The 21,926-nt window shown below is 52.3% G+C and overlaps 1 protein-coding gene and 1 long non-coding RNA gene across 5 annotated transcripts in view; one reads left to right on the plus strand and one right to left on the minus strand.

Annotated features, from left to right (window-relative positions):
- Nucleotides 1-775: 775 nt before the first annotated feature.
- On the plus strand, nt 776-4,681 carry LOC135422413 (uncharacterized). The gene is made up of 2 exons (XR_010434470.1): nt 776-1,056; nt 4,144-4,681. It is a non-coding gene; the product is annotated as an uncharacterized LOC135422413 (long non-coding RNA).
- The window catches only part of LOC135422410 (uncharacterized), a 36,344-nt gene continuing 18,332 nt past the window's right edge, over nt 3,915-21,926 (minus strand). For 2 of the 4 annotated variants that reach the window (XM_064671528.1, XM_064671527.1), the window contains exon 3: nt 3,915-21,893. In XM_064671528.1, coding sequence (XP_064527598.1) covers nt 4,876-5,844 — 969 coding nt within the window. In that variant the 5' untranslated portion in view covers nt 5,845-21,893 and the 3' untranslated portion in view covers nt 3,915-4,875. The remainder of the gene's footprint in view (nt 21,894-21,926) is intronic. The other 2 variants (XM_064671530.1, XM_064671529.1) reach the window with 2 other exon arrangements.

Consider the following 21,926-nt stretch of genomic DNA (forward strand, 5'->3'; position numbering starts at 1 on the left):
CACAGGACTGGGAGCTTTCCTGCCTGGGAAAGCTGGCTTATGCAGCTCTGTTCCCTCTTCTTGCACCTGTGTTTTTCTCTGCTGGGATGCTTTATCCCTCCCAGGGCTCTCCTGTTCTGTACAGCTCCTTGTCCCACCTGGATCAATGGGATGACTCTCGAGTCCTTGAGCTTGTGCAGGGACAGGGGGTCCATGAGCTGGAGTCAAAACCAGCAGCTGAGATCTCTGCTTTACGCTGAAGGATTGCCCCTGCAGCAAAGGGTCCTGGGGTGGTGATTTGCACTGAAGTCCCTCCAAGGTGCTGCAGTTCAGTTAGTGGAGACAGGGACAAAATTTTCCATTTTGGTGGCAGGCAGGAGGCTTTCCAGATGTTGGGGTCACGGTCACAGACTTCCATGGACTGGCACAACCAGGCTGATGTGGCCCCAGGATCCCCAGCCCTGGCCTGAGTGCCCCTCACTACCTCACACAGCATGCCAGGCCCTCCAGCTCATCAGAATAGGTTTTGGAGCCCATAGATTGTTCTTCCAGGGGTTTTAGTGCAGATTTGTGTCTGCTGGGAGCTCTGGAGTCGCCTCCCGATGGCATCCTGATATTAAAGCACCTTCACAAAGAAAGCAAACCCTGGCTCATCTGTTGTGGGATGTATGTTTGTGATGTCCTGGAGCCCTTAACACAAGGAGAGCTTGGGTTAAACCTTTTGGTTGGTTTGTGGGGCTCACCCAGCTGGCAATGCCATGAGAGAGCTTGGGAAGGGCTGCAGGGCTGGGCCAGGTGGTTTTAGCTGCTCTCTGCCCTGCTGGGTGGGACAATGGAAGGTGTCTGAGCATGCATGAGGCTGAGCAACCTCTACAAGAGGCACTGGAGCCACTCCACAGCCCCACTTGGTGCACAGCCCTGTAGAATCCCTGTGTTGTACTGGGTTCCCCTCACAGACACCCTTTGCATCTGCTGCTCCCCTCCTGTGGCTCCACACCTGGGTGGGCTCTGGCATTTGAGCTTCCCAAGAAGGAATTTAGATCTGCATCCTGCAGCCCAGGACCCCTCCTGGGACAGGTGAGGGGACAGGCCTGTTGTGCAGCAATGCACTGGCACCCTCTAATGACACAGTTATGAACATCCGTGGGGGCCTGGGTGGCTCCCGCAGCCCTTCCTGCCCTGCTGCTGCTGCACTCGCTGCTCACAGGTATTTTGGAGGCTTAGGTGAGCAGGGCCACAAGCTGGGCTCCCCCTTCTCCACCCTGCTCTGCTCCAAATCCTCATCTCAGCTCCCCTCTGGTGCTGCAGTTTCCCAGGGTACAAACAGGGGCTGCGTGAGGGAGCAGGGAGAGTTTGTGTCTGTGCACTGCTCGGCCAGGTGAGCTGCCAGCGAGGGCTCTGCTCCCACTCCTCAGCCCCAGGAGCAAAGCCAGCTGTGCCTGCCCCTGCCCCACTGCCACAGGAGGGCTGCTGAGCCTGTGGCTGGGTCCTGTAACACCAGTTTTGGCCACACTTCCCAGCCTGGCTCAGGAAGCCCCTTTGCTCCCACTAGTCCTGCTCCAGAGATAGTGGCACAGTTTGCCAGCTTGGTTCTCCTTTCCAGCATGCTCTGTGACAAAGCCAGGGAATGTGTTGCTGAAATGAGATCATAGAATCGTGGAATGTTTCGGGTTGGAAGGAACCTTAAAGCTCATCTCATTCCAACCCCCTGCCACGGGCAGGGACACCTTCCACGAGCCCAGATTGCTCCAAGCCCTGTCCAACCTGGCCTTGGACACTTCCAGGGATGGGGCAGCCACAGCTTCCCTGGGTAACCTGTGCCAGGGCCTCACTACCCTCACAGGGAAGAATTTTTTCCTAGTACCTCATCTAAACTTCTTCTCTTTTAGTTTAAAACCATTCCCCCTTGTCCTGTCACTATGTGTCTGTGTAAAGTTACTCCCTCTTTTTCTATAAGCCCCTTTAAGTACTGGAAGGTGACAATGAGTCCTCAACTGGCTCAGATTTATCCCAACCAGTGCTGAACCTGATGACAACTTGAACTGCACAATGGTCATCTTGGTAACATCATGCTGTGGCAACAGTGTGAGTGGCCAGTGTGGGCTTTGGAGATGCACAGCAGCTCCCTGTGTCCCTCACAGCAGCTCCCTGTGTCCCTCACAGCAGCTTGGGGCAGGCTGGGCTCCTCTCCAGCTGCCCATCCCCATCAAGCCCCCATTGCCTGGCTCTGGAAGCCCACTGGAATTCAGTTTATTGCAGCAGAGGTTGGCCTTGCTCAGCAAGGTTGGTCCAGCCACGCTCAGCCAAGTGCCAGGAGCTGGCCAGCTCTCCAGGCACGGGGTAGACAAACATGGTCAGCTCTTCCCTGGAGGTTGTGTTGGTTGACAAAAGGCTTTGGTGCCCTGGGACTGAGTTTGGACATTTGGAGTAGCAGGGTGTGTCCCAGTGCTGTCCTGCCAGTTCATGGCCAACATCAGAATCTTTCCACCTCGACTGGGAGAGAGGGAGAAGAGCTGGGGAATGGTCCTGGCAAAACCAGGATTGTGTATCCTGTTACAAACAGTCCAGCAGAACCTTGAACAGTGAATCAGCAGCATGGGCAGGGACAGGGCTGAGTGCTCCAAGGAATGCCTTTGCCCCCTGTGACAGACACAGGCGTGAAGGGGAGTGAGCTCCAGTCCATGTCCCAGGGCATCCCTCCAACTGCTCCTGAGGGAACTGCCCATCCTGCCAGGAGATGTCCCCAGAAACCTCTCCCTGAGGAGTGGGTGGTTGTGGGGAGGTTGGGGAAGGCTTTGGGGACCTGTACAAACAGGAGGATAGGGGTAGGGTGGGGAGGGAATGGGGATGAGTATGGGTATGAATATAGGAATGGGTATGGGATGGGGATAGGGATAGGGATAGGGATGAGGATGTGAATGGGGTGGGGATGACATGGGTGGGATGGGGATAGAGGTGGGGTTTATTAAATGGGATGGGGAAGGGGATGAGCTAAGATAGGGAGTGGGATAAAGATGAGGAGTAAAGGGGAAGGGAGTGGGATAGAGGTGGGGAGGGGAAGGAATAGGGCGGAGATAGAGCCTATATAGCTTGAGGAATGGGGCTGAGGTAGAGCTGGAGAGAGGAAGAGGATGGGATAGGGGAAAGGAGGAGTCAGCTCTTGTTCAAAGAGCACATGTTCAGGCAGCAGCTCAGCCACATTGGGCACAGCAGCCTTGGAGAGCACTGAATGCCTTTCTCTTCTGCTGCTGTCCCGAGGGGCTGTGCTGCTCCACCAGCCAACAGCACCAGCGGGTTTTTATTTTACATTTATTTTCCTAATGGCTTGGGTGGCCTGAAAACTTGAGCAGTGAATTGTGACTGCTCAAGATTGGGTAAAAATCCACACAATGGCTGTGCACTGCAGTGTGGCACCAGGGATGAGTCACCGAAATTGCAATTAGGAAAGAAAATAAGAGTGGGTTTTCCAGCTCCTTTCCAGGAGCGTTGCGTTTCTCCGGAATTACGACGGCTCCTTAGGCTGGATTGTGAGACATTGCTCCATGGCAGAAAACACATGGAAATGGAAGAAGTGGTAGCTGATGTAAATACAGCTTAACAATGAAAGGAGGAAGGAAAAGCAGCATTGATTTTTATGGTGACAGCGTGGGTGCTTTGGGAGGGACACGTGGGGCGAGCAGAGGAAACCACAGGAAAACCTGGGGATGTGGGACAGTGGAGTTGGGCCCTGACATGGAACCCAAGTGATGCAGGTAGCCTGGGCAGAAAGGGCACACAGGGAAGGAGGCCCTGGCAGTGACAGGGGTCCCATGAATGTCCCCTCCTCAGCTATCCCACCCTCAGCACCTTGCTGGAGAAAACCTCAGCCGAGTGCAGCAACCAAGGAAGGTGCATCACCCTTGGATTGCTGGAGTCCTGGAAAGCAAAAGTCAATCTTTTGGTTGTCTTCCATTAGCTTTATTTTGTCTTTCCAGAAAGGCACATTCTGTTTTGCAGGAGTGTAAAGCACTGAGCAAAGGAGCTCCGTGGGGAATGAGCACATATATAATCTTTATGGCCTCAAAATAACATCGGGTATCAGCAAGTCTGGTGGGAGGCTGATTGCAGCTCTCCAGTCCACACGGTGCCACAGAGATTTCTGACTTCTGTCCCCTCTTTCTGAAGCTGCTCCAGCACCAGGAGGAAAGGCCAGCAGCTCCCAGGGGGCTTGGCAGGGCTCGGACACGGGGACTCCGAGTGCATCCGTCGGGCTTGGCTTCACTCCCAGCTCAGCAACTGCACAAGAACCTCTGCAAAACCAGAGCCCTGGGGATTCAAATCCTCACCTCCACCCCAGTGCAGAGACACAGCTGTGCCACCCACCCTGAGACCAGGGCAGAGCAAAGCTGCTCCTCACCCTCCCCAGCCAGCAGCAGGTATCAGCCAGCTCTCGCCTGTGGGCTCTGAACAACCCTCTTCTGCTTGGATTTACGTGTTTTTAATTATTTTAATTAAACACAGAGATGTTCCAAGGTGGAGACCAGACAGATACTGCTGCTGCTGTTGGGAAGCAGAACCCTGTTTGTTATGACCACTCTCCTGCACTGTCACTGTCCCCAAAGCAACAGGACACAACACCAGGAAGGAGCCAACAGCACAAGTGTCATTTTTCTGTGCCCTAATGCTCCTGGGCAGCCATCAGGCTTCACTATTGCCAGTCCAAGGTGTTATTAGTCCTTTCTGTCCCAGGACTCCCAGGTGTGCTAGACCTGAGCCCTTGTTGCAGCCTGGCTTGTATCTCCATCATTAAGACCACGTGAAGGAGCAGATGCTGGTTAGTCCCCTCTGTCACCAGAGACACTGTGCTGGTGGTGGCATCACAGCAGCTTTAACCCAGGTGGGGAAAGTCCCTCAGTACTAGTTAGTATGCAGCATGGCTATTCCCAAATACCTTAACTCATCTCTTGGGAAGGTCACATCACCAGAGCACTCTGGCTTCTGGGGGATGGTGACAGTCTCCTGTCCCTTAATGCCAGCTGCTGCCTGGTGGGACTGTCCCCAGTCATTGTGTGGTGACAGCTGTGCCCCACATGGACAGCCACCAGTGGTCTGCACCCCTGCAGTGCTGGGGGCAGTGGCTCTGGGCAGGGATGGGAACAGCCACACCAGTCTGAGGCCACAGCCTGGCTCGGGGCCCTGGGAACCCGGGAGCTTCCCCAGGCGTGGCTGTTGGAGCCTTGGAAATGTCCTTTGAAGGAGGTTGCTGAGCTTTGGTGCTTGCCAGGAATTGCAGGGTCGAAGAGCAGTTACCCACCTGACATCCTTTAGAGGGGATTGCACCCTCTCAAACAGGGTTTGTGTCCTTGTCCCCAGAGAAGGGCCTGTCCCAGAGCGGCAGAACTGGGAAGGCTGTGAGATGGGCTGTGCAGTGCTGCACCCCAGTGTGCAAATCAGATTAATCCCAGTCTGCCTTGTGACATCCTGAGATCCCAAGGATGTGCTCCACGAGGGCTCTTCATAGCTTTGTCTGCAGGGCAACACCAACCTGCTGCTTTTAGGGGCACCCCCCGTTTGTGAGCAGCTCAGTGGTGCCCACTTTGGATCATGCCCTTCTGCAGAGCCAGAGCCAAGCTGGGCAGTGGCAGACACGGCAGCAGGACACGGTGGAGGGAGCAGCAGGGTGGAGATGCTTGGTTTCTTCTGCTTATTTGACACAAGGGAAGACTCAGTCCTGGTCAGCACGGGGTGAGATGTCTGAAAACAGCTGCTGTTCAGCTCCAGGAGGAGAAAACACGGAGGGTCCACAGCTGGTTGGACAGGTTTGGGATAAAAACACCCTGTCTGGCTGCTGAGTACCAGTGGAGACTGGAGCCTCAGGTGCCTCATCCTGAAGGTCGAGATAGGGTGAGGCAGGGACTGTAGACTTCAGGATCCTGAAGGGCAGGAAGAGGATGAAAAGCAAGAGCACAACTCTGGACTTCGGGAGAGCAGACTTTGTCCTCTTCATTGATCTGCTTGGAAGAGTGCCATGGGATAAAACCCTGGATGGAAGACAGGCACAGGAGAGCTGGTGGATGTTCAAGGATCACCTCCTCCAACCTCCAGAGTGCTCTGTCCTGACAAGCAGGAAATCAGGCACAGATGCCAGGAGGCCTGTGTGGGTGAACAAGGAGCTCCTGGCAAAACCCAAACACAAAAAGCAAACACACAGAAAGTGAAAACAAGGATAGGTAGACCTGGAGGAATACAGGGATACTGTCCAAGCATGGAATGAGGTTAGGCAAGGTAAAGACAACGGGAATTGACTCTGCTATGGGATGTGAAAAGCAGCTGAAAGGGCTTCTGTAGGTATGTAGGTGACAGAACGAAGGCCGGGGAAAATACAGGCCCATGGCTGAAGGAAAGGGGGCCTGGTTATACAGGACATGGTTACAGGGGCTGAATTACTGAATGCATTCATCACCTTCACCTTTACTGGCATGACTGACCTTTAGGAGTGTCAGGTCCCAGAGACCAAGGGGAAAATCTGGAGCAAGGCAGACGTAGCCTTGGTGGAAGAGGATCAGTCAGGTCAGGGAATAAACATATGTAAGTCCACGAGCCCTGATGGGATGCACCCATGGCTGCTGAGAGAGCTGGAAAATGCCTTTTCAAGGGCACTCTTCATAATCTTTGATCCATTATGGCAACTGGGAGAAGTACCCAAAGTCTGAAGAAAAGCAAATGTCACTCCTATCTTTAAGAAGAGCAAGAAGAAAGATCCAGGGAACCACAGGCTAGTCAGCCTCACTTCCATCCCTGGAATGGGAGCAGCTAATCCTGGAAACCATGTCCAGGCACAGGAAGAATCAGAAAATCATCAGGAAGAGTCAGTCAGTGTGGCTTCCCCATGTGGAAGGCCACACCTGGAGCTGTGTGTCCAGTGCTGGGCTTCCCAGCACAGAGAGAGACATGGACATACTGGAGAGAGGCCAGTGAAGAGCCACAGAGAGCATGAAGGGACTGGGGCACCTCTCATAAGGAAAGGCTGAGACCTGGGACTGTCCAGCCTGGAGAAGGGAAGGCTCAGGGGGACCTTATCCATGTGTATAAATACCTGAAGGGAGGGTGGAAAGAGGAAGGATCCAGGCTCTTACCAGTGGTGCCCAGTGACGTGACAAGAGACGATGGGCACAAATGGAAACGTGGGAGGGTCCCTCTGAACACAAGGAAAAATTTTTCCCTGTGGAGGAGACTGAGAACTGGCACAGGTTGCCCAGGGAGTTGTGGAATCTCCATTCTCAGAGGTTTTCAAGGTCACCTGGACAAAATCATGACCAATGGGCTCTGGTTGAGTGGGGTCAGCCCAGGTGACCTGCAGAGGTCCCTGTTAACCCAACCAGCAGGTGTGTGATTCCATGACTTGGCACAGAAATGCCAGGGCGAGTTTTGGGGCAGGCAGGACAAGGTGGGCTGGAGCAGGAGCTGCCAGCTGTGGACAGAGAACCTACAGAGGTCCCCAACTGTCCCTGGAGGTGGGACAGTCACAGAGTTGCTCAGTTTGATGGGTTTGGTGCTGGAACAGGACACACATGTGCATTTCTTCTGTCACACTATGAGCACTCACCATATGGGCACAGGTGTGTCCTGTCTCCTGACACTTGGACAAGAACACTGGGACTGAGCCCACCCAGTGAAGAGCAAGGTAAGCACAGGACAGTTTGCAGGATAAGCAGATTTATTGTATGAGCCAGGAGAAATGATAAGCACTTAAATATCTGCTTTAGCCTATATTTAAACAGCTACACAGCTCCTTTGAATTTTCAGAACTGCTGTGAGCTGAGCTGCTCCTGTGGGACACAGACTGTTTGTCGAGCTGCCTGAAAGACAAATTAAAGAGGTCAGCTTTGGGCTCTTTATTTCACAGCCCTGGACTGGTGCTTCACACACACACACATCTCATGTGAGCATCTCATCTGAGTGCCAGGAGCAGTGCACACAGAAATGAAGCATTGTCAGCCTTGCCCCTAATTTATGAGGCTTTCAGGTGGCCAAGTCCTCCCTGCAGAATGAAAGCTCCTGGCAGAGCAGAGCCAGGTGGGAAGGGTCACTCCTCCTTTTGCTGTCAAACCAACCCACAGTTAAGTGTGACCCACAGGTGACAGCTCTGTCCCTTCCTGAGCAGTGGCTTAGGTGACCCCTGGAGCTGGGGGGGGGGGGGACATTTCCTGTAGGGATTGGTGTGAGAGAGCAGGGATGCACACAAGGGCTTGGATCATGCAGTTCAAACGTGGGCAGCCCACACGTGGTGGTGAGTGCAGGGGCTGGTGGGTTGCTCTGTGTGGCTCCCTGGGGCAGCAGGGACCCCCTGGGATGCTGCATCCCACCAGCACACCTCCAACATCTGTCCAGGGTCCGTGAGATCCCAGACCTGGGGCATGTTCCCCCTTAGACTCACTTTTACTTTGCAATTCCTGTTTCTGTCCCTCTTACAGAGAAGAGTAGAAAGGCCCAGTGTAGACATGTCCCTTGACAGGGAAGCTGGGTGGTTAAATATGCCTAAATATTTAATCTCGTCATTAAATATGCCTATTTCATGCTTTAGGAAGTGGTCAGGCTGGATTTTGATCCAGCTGTGGGCATGGCACATGTTTTCTGTCATATCCCATTTGTCCCCCCCCCCCCATGGTCGAAGTTGCTGTGCAGGAATCCCAGATGCTTTTTCTCCTAAAGAAAACATAACTGCACTGTAAGGTATTTTACAGCAATTAAATAGAGCAGTGAGTTGCAGAAGGAGTTTCAGGAGAAGCAGTGTTATAAAACCTGGTTTCCTGTGGTGTCTCTGAGGGCTCGTACCGTGGCTGAACTGTCACTGCAGCCCTTCCACGCTGGAGGAGCAGCTTGAGGGGTCGGTCTGCTGCCTGGCCCCCACTTTTCACGCAGCACAGGGGGAACTGACTCGCCCTGATACATCCCAATTTTTGCTAAAATTGGCTGACATACAAAGGTTGGTGGGGAAGGACGGGGGCTGTGAGAGATCCCACTCGGAGCATCCTCAGCCGAGGCGGCTCTGCTGCCGGATGGGGCCGGGGAGGACGGATGAGCTGACACGTGGGCAGCAAACTAGGCCAAGTGCTCAGCTCCGGGGCTGTCCTGGCCTGCAGCACGGACGGAATCAGGGACACGCTGAGGGTTCTGCTGCAGAACCTGGCAGTGAAGCGGGATGGGAAGCGCCCGAGAGTGCAGGGGGAGGGTCTGGCGGAGCGGGGACCGTCCTGCCGCCGGCACAGATGCCCCAGTGAAGATCCCAGGCGGACGTTGGACAGAAGGGAGAAGGGGGAATTCCCAACAACAGCACAGGGAATTACCACCAGAGGGCACTTAAATATTGCTCTTGCTGAACAAATGGTTCCTAGCGAGGCCAGCTCTGGATTGCCTGACAATGCACATCCAAGCCTGAGTCATTGCTGGCACAGAGAGCAAAGGAAAGCACTCAAAAGGCGTTTGAGAAGTCATGCATGAAGGGGAGTTTACGAGCAGGACACAGAGGATTGAACTTTCCAGGCTTCTGAGGGTCTCCACCCTGCCTAGTCCAGCGAGGTGAGCAGAGCATCACCAGCCCCTGGCCTGTGTGGTACCCACAGGGCTTGGCACAGGGGGCAGGACACTGCTCACACCCCAGCCTGCTCACTGTGGGTATGTCCTGTCTGCTCCTCATCGTGAACAAGGTTTCACGATGGTGCTGGGCAGGGATCCTGGCCCAACCCCTGCTGTGCTGCTCCCCTGGTGCATCCATGTCCTGCTTCATAATCCAGAGCCGGGCAGGGATATATTATGTCTTCTGGGAGAAATTGCAGGGAATGGGTAAGGAAGGGACTGTGCAGGATCTGGGTGCCAAGTAAAGCCTGTGGATGGAAGCTGCCATGGACTGAGGGTGTGAGGGCAGCCACGGACTGCAGGTGGAGAATCAGGTTACGAGGATGGAAGAGAAGAACTTCCATCCTGGTGTTGAGAGCAAGCTCAGGGTAGGTTGTTGGAGGTAATGGCTTCTCCAGGGTCACGGTGCAGCTGTAGGTCTTGGTGCCACCCTTGGAGATCTGCTCTGAGCACAAAGAGCTTCATGAGCATCCTGGGGCCTAAGCAGTAAAAGGTGGAAGTGCTGCAGGTGTAGGGGATGGAGAACTGAAGGAGGGTGGTCTATAGAGAGGAAAAGCTGATTGCAGACAACAGAAAGCTTGTGCTTTGTTGGAAATGCTATTGACTCCTAGAAATACCTAAAGAAAATGGGTTTAACCCCACTGGGAGAAGAGGGGCCCCAAAGCCTCACAGGAGCAGCCTGAGAATCTCACTTGGGTTGGCCCAGGGTGTTGGGAGGACAGGATCAAGGCTTGCTTTGCCATGTGACATCTTCCAGCATGTCCTAGGATCATCTCCCCAGTGATTCTCCAGCCTTCAGGGCAGCCAGTGGCCCATCCCGGGCTTTGCAGCAGGATTTCCCAAGATCTGTGACATGAACCCCTCTGTCCTTGGGAATTGGTTCCAGGGGACAAGGGACAGCAGCTTGTCAGGAGTCACATGCCTGCTGCAGCACCTGGGCACTTCTGTCTGGGTGGGATATGGGAAGAGGGGAGGCAATGGGGTCCCCATCTATGGGGTTCTCCCACCACGACCTGCCAAGCACATTCCCTCCTCACTCCAGCCAGAGCTATCTGCTGTGCCAGGACAGGGTTCCTTCATGCTCTTAGGTTTGGCTGATTACTTGCAATTACCACTAATTAGTGTCTCTTTTGACAGTGCCTTGTCTCTGCTTCCTCGTGCCTTGCCCTTGCTGAGTGCTGGGCCCATTTCGTCCTGAGGCACCTCCACCAGTCTTGGCAGCAAAGCCAGAGGGTGATTTTGGGAGTCTCTTTGACCACTGCTGGCAGGGTGGGACTGTGGGAGCACTGCTGGGCAGTGCTGCCCTTTCCCAGCCCCCTGGAGCCATCCCGAGCCTTGCCAGGGGGCTGAAGCCACAGAGGCAGGTTGGTGGGCACAGGGTGGCTGTCACTGCCTGCCCCTGCTTCTGGCTCCCTGGGAGAGCCCCATGCAGGTCCTCAGGACATTAAACATGCTGGGAATTGGTGCAAATCATATTCCATAGAATCACAGAATACCCTGAGTTGGAAGGGACCCACAAGGATCATCGAGTCCAACTCCTGGCCCTAAACAGGACAAACCCCAAATCCCACTATGTGCCTGAGAGCATTGTCCAAACACTCTCTGAGCTCTGGCAGCCTTGGGGCCATGACCACTGGACTCCCTGGGGAGCCTGTTCCGGTATCCAACCACCCTTTGGGGGAAGAACCTTTCCCTAATATCCAAGGTAAACCTCCCCTGGCACAACTTCATGCCATTCCCCTGGGCCCTGTCACTGGTCCCCAGAGAGCAGAGATCAAATATATAGAGCATTGGCTATGCTCAGATTTTTGGAGAAGGGGAATATCAGAAGCCCTTGAGTGATGCCCCAGATGGAACTGAACAGGGAAAGCTGATTCACAGAGGAATGTGAATCCTACATTTTCCCAAAAGCTCCTGTATCAGACTGCCAGGAGCAAGAGGGACTGAACCCAGGATTTCTGTGAATGCCAATGCAACCACTAGAGAATTGTCTGCTAAACCCACAGTATTTTATAGCTGATTAATCTAAAAGGCTGCACAGGAAAGTATTATCACCTCCATATCCCCAGGCTTGAAGCCTGATTGCATCGAACATAAATCTTGTGAATGGATTTGTGCTTTTCACTGGGATTTATTTAAATAAATGAGACCTTTATTTAATCTCACAACCACTCAATGTGTCAGGGTGAGGGGAGATCTGAACAGAAATAAAATGCATCACATTTGAGCTGGGGCCACGTTGGTGGGGGAGTGAGGGCTGAAGCCTTCGCACCTCGTGTGGTCTTCAAGCACCAGTGAGAAACCTCTGTGCCAGCCAAAAATCTCTTGGGAAGCAAAAGGGAGGCCCCATTCCTGTCAGGAGGTACTGGGAAACCAGCTGCAGTGAGGAAGTTTCATTTGGATGTTGCTGGGTTTGGACACAACTTGGGTGGATCTTTGCACATGGTTTTGTACGTCCGGTTGGAAGAAGAGCTCAGGACTGCCCAGGAACTGCTGAAATCCCCAAATCCTTTGTGCTTGGCTGGATTAGAGCCCTGAAAGGCTCTGATATGTATTTTTTTCAATACTCACAACAGTGTGGTTTGGTGCTTAGCAAATAGCTGTTTGACAGCAGAACTCACAGGGGTTGGCTTCGCTCGTCCTTTAGAGATGCTGAAATTGGAGAAAAAGATTTAATAGGCAGAAAAAAGACAAGGATTGTAAAAAAAGCTGAAAGGAGGCAGAGTCAGAAAAGACACAGGCACCTCAGGAGAGCCAAATCCAGCAGGGCAGAGAAGGCTGCAAGTTGTCAGGGGTCAGAGAGCAGGATGTGCTGGTCATGTCTTCCCATCTCCGAAGTCTGGGAGCACCAAAGCCCTGGGTCGCCTCCATCTCCTCTTACCAGGCTGAGCACTCTGCAGGTCTCCTTTCCTTTCCTCTCCACATCTGCCTGGGACACCCCATGGCTGGGGTTAGGAATGCTGGCCTTGCACATGGCTTGCTCAGGACTAACTACTAAAGAGAGTGGAAAACCAGCTTTTTACCTCATTTTGAAGCTATTTAAGCCAAACGATCCTGTGGGGACATTAGGTGAGAATCACCACACTGTTTTGGGCAGGAAATCAGGTTTTCTAGAGTAGAGAGAGAAGCATTTTGTAGCCAAGCTTCTTGGTCAGATGCTGGGAAAATGGGCTGCACCCTGGGAAAATGGGCTTCCTGCAGCCTGGTGGAGGGACAGTCCCTGAGCCCTGGGACAGCCCTGGAGACTTCTCAGGTGAAGGAAAGATGCTGAGCAAAGGTTTGGCTGAGCTGTGGCTGGTGAAATACAGGTGTGTGGAGGGATAGGGCAGAGGCACAGCCTGCTGCTCCAGGTTGACACCTTTGGGTGCCCCCTCCCAGCACTGGCTGCCCGTGGAGAGTCTGTAAATAATTACTATTAATATTCTACTTGAGCTCAAAGCCCACGTGCTGGCCATGCACAGGAAGCAATGAGTTATTCCCTTCAAAATAGGCATGTCATTAGAAAAACCCTGCAGTGAACTCTGCTTTTCCCAGAGGAGCAGGTCTGCCGAGGGCTCACGTGTGAAGGATCCGAGCGGTGTCTGCCGTGACGCTGCTCCACAGATGGTTTGCATTTTTCTGAATCACTGATTCCCATTTTGTGTCAGGGATCTGTCTGGGCAGAAAGACCTCAGGGGGAACAACTGAAAGGCAAAAAAAAAAAAAAAAAGCCCAGAAGCCAGTTCTGCTCTGAGTAAAGTGGGAGTCCTGAACCAGCTCTGCACCACTGCACTGCCTTCCTCACCCTCCTCTTCCTCAGGCACCACCCTCCAAAGAGGCTGAGAGGTGCATCCAGCTCCACTCAGTAATGGTGATCCGGGTCCTCTCACTCACCTCCAGCAATCCCAGATCCTGAGCAGTGCCTGTCTGTCTGTCTGCCCATCACCAGGGCTCAGGCTGCACCTTTTCCAACCCCCTGCAAGGGGGAGTTTGGGATTCACCCCCTCTGCTCCCCCTGAGCTGTGGTACACCCTGACATTTGGTGCTGGGTGTGGGGTTGATCATTTGGCAAGGACCTGACCCCCACGTGTTCCTGCCGTGACTGGGCTGAGGCTTAGAGGTGACCTGGGATGCTGGCCAGGGACACTCAGAACCCCAGGGAGTCCATGAGAAGCCTCACTGGGAACATTTGAAATTTATCCTTCACCTGGCTTCCTGAGCCATCCCTGGGAGACAGATTTCTCCTTCAGTAGGGGCTGAACAACTACGAGGCTCAGAGGTCACTGGTTCCCCAGTCCAAGGTTCATCTCCTCCTTAGAGGAGCTTGGGTAGCGTGTGGGATCTCCCAAGAGGCTCATCAGCATCCCACATCCAAAAAGAGGGCAGAAGACCATGTTGTAGGGAGTGAGTCTGCACGAAGGCCAGCAGAGCTCAGGAGACCCTGCCCAGCCCATTCCCAGTCCAATGGCACTGGAGGCAGGCCATGAGCTGGAGCTGAGAAAGTCTTTCCTGCCTGTTCCTTGTGGTGTCTCCTGCTGGGGCCAAGGGTGGTGCCAGCTTTGTGCCAGCACGTTGGCAGTGAGGTTTGGTGGCCTTAAGACTGACACAAATGTCCTGGGATGGGCAGTGGTGGTGGCCAGATGTTCCCACAAGCAGTCCCACATCTGATGGCCAGGTGCCCATAGCTGGTTTGGGGGGTGGACTGGGTAATCCCTCCCACTTCCCAAAAATCCATGGCTGGGCTGCTTTTCCAGCCAGGGGCTGCACAGTCTATGCCAGGGATCCTTGTGTCTTAGCACTTGGATAGGGACATCATGGCCCTGGGAGGCTGGGACACCAGCAGAACTCAGGGTCATTCACTCACTGAGAGACTTCCCACTGCTGCTCCTTTCCAAGTGCTTTGCTATTGCCCAAATCTTGGTGCTCCAGAAGCTCCTTTAGGTTCATGAACTTTTGGCCCTGGGTAAACCCAGGGATTTTTAAAATCTAAAGGTCATTTCTAGGTCACTGAATAATTACTTGCTATTGCTGTACCCACTGTCACTAATTCCATCATAGAAAAGTAGCAGCTTGCTGAGAAATCCTCAAGCTGCAGGCTGAACACCAACTAAGGGAAATTCACCACAGAAAATGCAAGATTAGGGGCATTAGTGCCCCTAACTGGGAGGAGAAGCAGGGCCAGAGGACACCAAAGCTGGGCACAGGAGTTCTCTACATCCCTGCTGCTCGCCGTGCTTGGACTCAGCTCATCCTGCACACGATGTTACTGTCAGTGTGCTCAGACACAGGGTTGGGCTGAACAGGCCCCTGCGGCCCCTTTGTGCTGCATCTCCATCACAGGTCTGGGCTGTGGGGTTTTGGGTGCACAGGAGGAGATGTGATGGGGAGAGCCCTGGGCTGGGAGGTCCCTGGATGCTCCTGGATGTCAGATCTAACACTGTGCAGCCCCAGGCCCAGCCACTTCTGCCGGGCACTGCCAGGACTCAGCCCAGACACAGCCCCTCCCAAAGAGCAGTGGGGGCTCTTCTGACCCCAGCACTCCCTGCTTCACCCTCCAATGAAACCCTCAAGCTCCCTTCCTGCTGGTCAAGGCAGTGTGTTGATCACAAAGTCTTTGGGGACATCTGCTGTGAGACAGGGCAAACCCTCACGGGGCACGGGGAACCACCAGCCAGAGGGAAAGCTGTTGCTATTAACGGAATCATGGAATGATTTGGGTTGGATGGAACCTTAAAGGCCACCCAGTTCCACTCCCCTGCCACAGGCAGAGACACCTTCCACTAGACCAGGTTACTCCAAGCCCTTCCAAGCAGGCCTGGAACACTTCCAGGGATGGGGCAGCCACAGCTTCTCTATTCCCACTAGAGGGGATTTTTGTCAAAGAGTGACATGATCTTCCAGCTGCACGGGATTATCTTGGGATGGATTCACTGATGGGCAGAGTGGTGGGGGCAGATCTGACCTCCCTCACTCAGAAGAGCTTCGAGGACCCCCTAAGAGCAGGCACTGTCAGTGCTCACTCATGGAGTGCTCCCGAGCTCGTGGGAGCCCAGCAGCCACACCAGGCCATCACCTGCCCTCGTGCCTGTTGGGAGGCCATCCCACCCCTCTGCCAGTGCAGCCTGCAGAGCGTGGTAAGGTGCTTTTCCATGACCATTCCTGGCAGGGACTCTGTGGGTTCGTTCCCATGGCCAAGGTGAACAGCCTCAGCTGGGAATCCTTGTGGGATGTGAGCTGTGGTGGAGGACACAGCCATCATCATTGTCTGCCTCACCCAGCAGGGCAGGGAGAGGCACTGCAGGCATCTTCTGCTTCTGATTTTAGTACAGCTCAGTCCTTCTGGTCAATCCTCTGGCTGTGACAGATGCAGGCTGGCCCAGGGAGACACTTTTGAGAGGGAGAGCAAAAGGAGGTGCAGGAAAGCCTGTTGTAGGGACAGCAGGGCTAAGCTGGGCTTTGCTGTTCAAACCCAGTCCCTTCCTCTTCCCCTCTGTGTTTACTGGTCTCCCGGGGCACCCTTGTCGGGGTCAAGCTCTTGTGGGCATCCCCTGGCACCGAGTGCCCAGTGTAAGTGCTAACAGGGCTTGGCTGCACTGCCCTGTGGATACAGATCCCTCAGTAGTCTCTGCCTGACAGGGATCTGCCCCTGAATGCCCCAGCCAAGCTCTAGAGCAGCTGGAGACATCTGTGTCCCAGATTGCCTGGGGGGTGCAGAGCAATGGCTCCCCAAGAGTCACACTGCCATCCTCCTTGCCTGGCAGCAGAAATCACCCTCTGACCTTGCCATGGCTTTTGATTCCCAGGCCAACGTGAATGCTGGGTAAGTTATGAAATAATTTTAAAAAACCCATATAAAATGCAGCAGGAGACCAGCCTCTCCCAGCCCTCCTGTGGGTGGGTACAACCAATGATCAGGCTGGTTTCCCACTTGAACCACTATTTGATGTTACCATCAGTATTTTTGTTGCCTTTTAAGCTCCTCTCTTTGCCCACTTCCCATATTTTAGACTTGGAGAAACAAATCTGGGGTGAAATAAATCAAGTATTGCCTTTACAGCTCCCGTGCTCTGCTGAGCTGAAAGGGAAGCTCTTAGGAGATGGATCAAGTTCATGCCTATGCCTCCTCATTGCAATTAAGCATTCCTGCAAATCCAGAGCAGTCTCTACTCCCAACACCTGCATGGCAGGACTGGGCAGTTACAGTTGGCTTTCGAGTCCCCTCTCCATGTGAGCAGCAGTGGTGGTGGCAGCAAAAGTACCTGCTCTGGTTTCCTAGGTCAGGAATGCCACCCTGGGGCATTTCCTTTTATCTTGAATAACCTACTTTAGCCAATTCCCAGAAAAGCCATCAGGTCCTCTGCAATGCCAAGCAAGCCAGCGTGGAAGGAATTGCTTTGGTTGGGAGCCATCGTGAGAGGCAAGGCCAGCTCAGGATGCTCCATATCTGATTACTGGAGCATCCCTTACAAACAAACATGGGCAATTACTAAAAACACAAGCTTGTGACCAGCATTTTTGCCCAATGTCTCAGTCTGGTTTTTGTTTTAAGCATTAAAACGAGGAGAGGAGACACCAGAGGCAGCAGGATCAAAGCTGTGGGTCACTCCCATGTGCTATAGCGTGGGTGGGAAATTAAGCTAAAGTATTTTCTTCCAGAATAAGGGCCATGCATGCATTGGCAAGGTGCAGAGCAGCTGTTTCCAGCATCTTCTGAAGCACCAACCATTAGCCAGGGCTGGGGGGTATCAACTTGGAGAAGCATCTGGCCCAGATAGGTTTCCTGTTGTTACTCAGACAAATGGAGCCATTTTAACCTTGTGCTCAATTTCCCCCAAAGCAGAAAGCAAATTTCTAGGAATGTACTGCTCATGAACATTGGCCAGCTCACACAAGAGAAAGAGACCTGTGTAAATATGCTGTGCAGAGGAATAAGTGAGAGCTGAATGATTTCCAGTGGGACAGTGTGGTGTGATGGGCGAGCTCCTGGGGTGGGAGGCTCGGGGAGACCCGGGGCTGTGCCACAAGGCCCAGGGATGGACATCTCGAACCTGTCCAAACCATCAAGGGTTTGGAGGAGTGCGAAAGGGGAGTGGGAGGCCGGAGGACCCGCTGTCCATGTGTGTGGAGCAGGGTCTGGGCTCGCCCCTCCCCAGCCGGCGGAGCGAGGGCGGGGCGGGACGGGAATCCTGCCCTGAACATGAAGCGTGAAATCCACGTCCGACAAAAATTTCTGCTAGTGCATAATGCAAGCCTTGGATGGGTTTGTAGCCAGGGCTCTGGCGCTGGGAGCACTGAATTGAGCATGGGGTGACTCAGCGCGTGTGCGAGCCAGGCTGGGAACGGGGAATGCGGGGACAGGTGCATTATTGATAGTTTCGTTTTCCCCAGTCCCGAACGCCTGACAGGGAAAGCTGCGTGTGCGGCGCTTGGAGGGGGACACGGTGTGGCCAGACTCGGCATTTGCAACGCCTGCCTGCTCTTCCTGCTGCTCCTGGTACAGGGATTTCTGCATCCAGCCTCTAGCTCCCGCCGCTCTCCAGCCGCAGCCCCTCCACCCTGGGCATTCCCTACCCCGACCTCCAGCCCTGGGGCACCAGGGAGCTCTGGGGGCTGCACAGCTCTCACCTCAGAGAGCAGCTCTTGGGGCTTGGAAGGGCTGGAAGCCCCTGAATTTGCCTTTGGCCTTGCTGATGATCCAAAGGCCTAATCTGCTTTAGCCTCCCTGGATCTATGGGCCTTGAGCAGGGGAACGGGAGCACAGGGTGTTCCTGGAGCCTTGGAACAGCAGAAAGCAGGACCGAGCCCTGCTGGAACTGAGCTCAGGAACTCGTTACCTTGCAGGATGATGTTTTACTTCTGTCCCAATGCTTTCTGCTAAAACAATTCCTCTCTCTCCATGCACCAGGGCTCAGCCTGGAAAGAACCACAGGTGAGCAGCTGGGCTTGGAGCTCAGAGCATCCTGCTCCACCTCAGCTGTTTGGGATGTGAAGGGGCAGCCTCATGGAAGGGGTTGGAAAACATGAGCTAGCACTCCTGTCAGGCTCTGCCTCTTCCTCAGAACCTAAATGGAACCACAAGGATGCAGTGAAAAAAAAAAACCCAACAAACCTGCTTTGGAAGATTTTAAAGAACAGCACGAACTAAAAAAGCAGCTGCCGAAATGAATTTCCATTATTAAAAATCAGCAATGATGAGAGCCATCTTAGATCAAATAATTTATTTAGTAATTCCATGTAAACACTTCAGATTTACTAGCAAATACAATGCTTGCTGTTCTTTTAAATAGATCATTCAAAAAATAAGAATCTATTATTAATGGCAGGTTGACTAGAGATCTCCATACTACTGTACAATAAGGAATTGGTTTTCTAATGGATTTAACATCTCGATTTTTTTCTCGTTCTGCGTTTGCTTTACACAAAGCCCAAAGGACACAGGTTTGAACTGCTCCCTGACGATGCCACTGCGGGCCCGGGGTGTTTTTGGGGAAGGTCCGCTGGCAACTCCTCCCATCCTGGCATTGGTGTGAGCTGATGTGAGGGTGGGATGGCAGAGCTCGCGTGAACACTGTTCACAAACACGCCTTTTCGGTCAGAAAACAGACAGGGAACGGTGGAGAACTTCTCTTTGGGATGTATAAAAGCAACGAACTCCATCGTTGGTTTTTACTTATCAACACAGCAGTACACATACACGTATCCACAGTCTGGAAAAGCATCCTATGAGCTGGAGAAAGCAGTGGTTCTGAGCCTTGGTACACCAGTGCACTAAAACCAAAAGAATGATACCTTCTTACATAGTCAAATGAAAAATAAATATCTTTATTTTCTGCCTACTTTATTTCAGTTTTCAAATAAATTTTTTTTTAAATAAATCTGTACAAAGTATACTGTTACAGTATATATTCGTAAGTGAACTGAAATGCCTAAGTGTAACAACACTACAGGAAAGCAGTATAGATTGGCACATCTCTAATCAAGATTAACTTTTACACTCCATAAAAAAATACCAACGCCTGTGAAAACCCTCGAGATATTTTTGGTATTTTTAGGCAAGTTGCATTGCAAACACGTGACAGACCAATTCTCCCCTGCCTTGGAAAGCAAATCACTTCTCATGGTTCTCAGAGAACATCTTTATGATGCTAAAGGGACACCATCAGGAGAAAAGAGAGAGAGAGACTTAAAATTTTAAAAAAGCAAAAACTTTGGTCAAAAGCGGTCAGGTTTTAGTCTTTGTGCAGTTTTGCCCACGTGCCCGAGCTCCAGCGGCGGCCGGTGCCGGGAACGGCGGGATTGTGGGAACACCCGGACTGCGGAGACCCCTCGGAGCGGCCGGGGCTCCACCCCTGCCCGGCCGCAGGGATGAAGGCTGCGGCATTCCCAGCGGCGGGAATGCTCCGGCCAGGGACCCAGAGCCTCAGGAGAGGAGCTGTTCCCCTTGTGATCCAAAAGGAATTAACACACACGCACTGGGGCTGCTTCCCCCCCCGCCCCCCCAAAAAAACCCCACAACAACCCAAGAATCTAAAATTGATCTGACAGTGTCCCTTTGCTCAAAATAAAGACTTCCGTGCCATAGAGAGTAGGTACTGAAGTGAACTTGTTCACAGGGTGGAAGAGCCAAGTACATCTCAAAATTCAAGTTTTCAAATCCAACTGCAGTTTTTAGGTTCGTGAGCTCTCAAAACCTCCTAATATTTCATGAAATAATTCCCAACTGGGAACTGGGGATAAATATTACAGATTAAGAGCGAGAGTTTTCTCTGTTAATCTTTCCAATGATATATTCACTCGATGTTTACATGCTGAAAGTTAATCTTACATTAGAATGTAACTGGCTGCAACATAAACCTATAAATAAATCAACTACCATAGATTAAACTCTGTTAAATATTTCTAAGTTAATAAAATATTGACAGTATTATAAAATTACAGTATTTACAATAAGAAAAATCTAGACTAATATATACCTTTAACAGATCTCTTCTCCAATTTGGGATTGCAACGGAATTATGAATATATGAACAATTTATTAGAAAGTTGCATTGCAATTATCATGTTTTCCATTAGAGCTAGAGAGGGTGAGCTATCACTGCCTTTGGAAAAAAACAAAAAGTGACTTCTGATGGTGGGGTGTAGCTTTTGAGTACCAAACTGGTAACAGGAGTCCTCCGCAAGACGTCTGAAGATAAGGTAGGACCAGCCTCAACTGCTCAGATTAAGGTTGTATTACAGAACTGCCAGCAATCAGAACCACCCAGGCTGCAAAAGGGGAGGAAAGGTAGTTTTCAGCTCAAAGTGCACAGCTGGAAGGGCTCCCCTCATTCTGGACTCCAACTAAGGCTGCAGGAGCTTCAGGAACGGCACAACCCTCAGCTTGGGCTTCATGAGGAGGAAACGAGCCACGGTGCTCCTTAAAGGGACATAGTTGGGCTGCAGCTATGCCAAAAACACCCCTGACAACCACACACTATAAAACCTGGATGTTTGAGACCCTCTTTGACTTGTTTTTTTGGGAGGTTACCTTTTTGTGGGGTCAGGGATGGGTTTGGTGGTGGTTTTTTTTTTTTTTTTTTTTTTTTCATTTTGTTTGCCTGGGAGAAAAAAAATTGGCTGGGACCATGCAGTCAATTCATTTTCTATCCCTCACCAGCCTTCTCTGTTTCTGGTGTATTAGCAAAATGCTGCTGTGTTGGGGTGGCAAACACTTGTGGGGAAAGAAGCTTCAATACTCACTCCCAAGTCTATTTGTCTTGGGATAAACCAAAAGTGGTTCCCACCCTTACAAATCACCAGCTGCTTTTGGGGTCCCAGACACCCAGCAATGTCCTTTTAAGGATCAGAACTTTCACCTGCCCTTTCTCCCAGCCTTGGAGGAAGAGTTTACAATGAGTTTAGGAAGGGCCATGTTCACATCCTTTCCCTCCTCCCTGTGTCACGTTTTCTTTCCAGAAAAAAAAAGGGAGGGGGGGGGGAATAATTTCCAAACTCCTTTCCCGCCCTTCCCTCCCCCAGTCCTGCTCACTGTAAACCAGAAATGGCAGTTTTTAGTGTATATTTTGGGATCAAATTATTTTCTCAGCCCCAAGCCTGAAGATGCTTGTGAGAGACCTACCCGCAGGCTTCGGAGAGGAGGAGCAATTTGGGCATTTGCAGGGGTTTCTACCACTTCCCGTGGTGGGCAGGAGGGAACACCTCTGTCCTTAAAAGCAGGATTTAAAATGGTAAAAGAATAATTTGTAAACTCGGGTCTACGTTACCAACAGAAGGCTCTAGGTCCTGCGGGCTCCAGTTCCCAGAGATGCAGAGCAGGAAAACTAGAAAGAGAACTCGGTACCTTTCAATCACCT

The sequence above is a fragment of the Pseudopipra pipra genome, chromosome 15 (genome assembly GCF_036250125.1).
Source record: "Pseudopipra pipra isolate bDixPip1 chromosome 15, bDixPip1.hap1, whole genome shotgun sequence".
Lineage (NCBI taxonomy): Eukaryota > Metazoa > Chordata > Aves > Passeriformes > Pipridae > Pseudopipra > Pseudopipra pipra.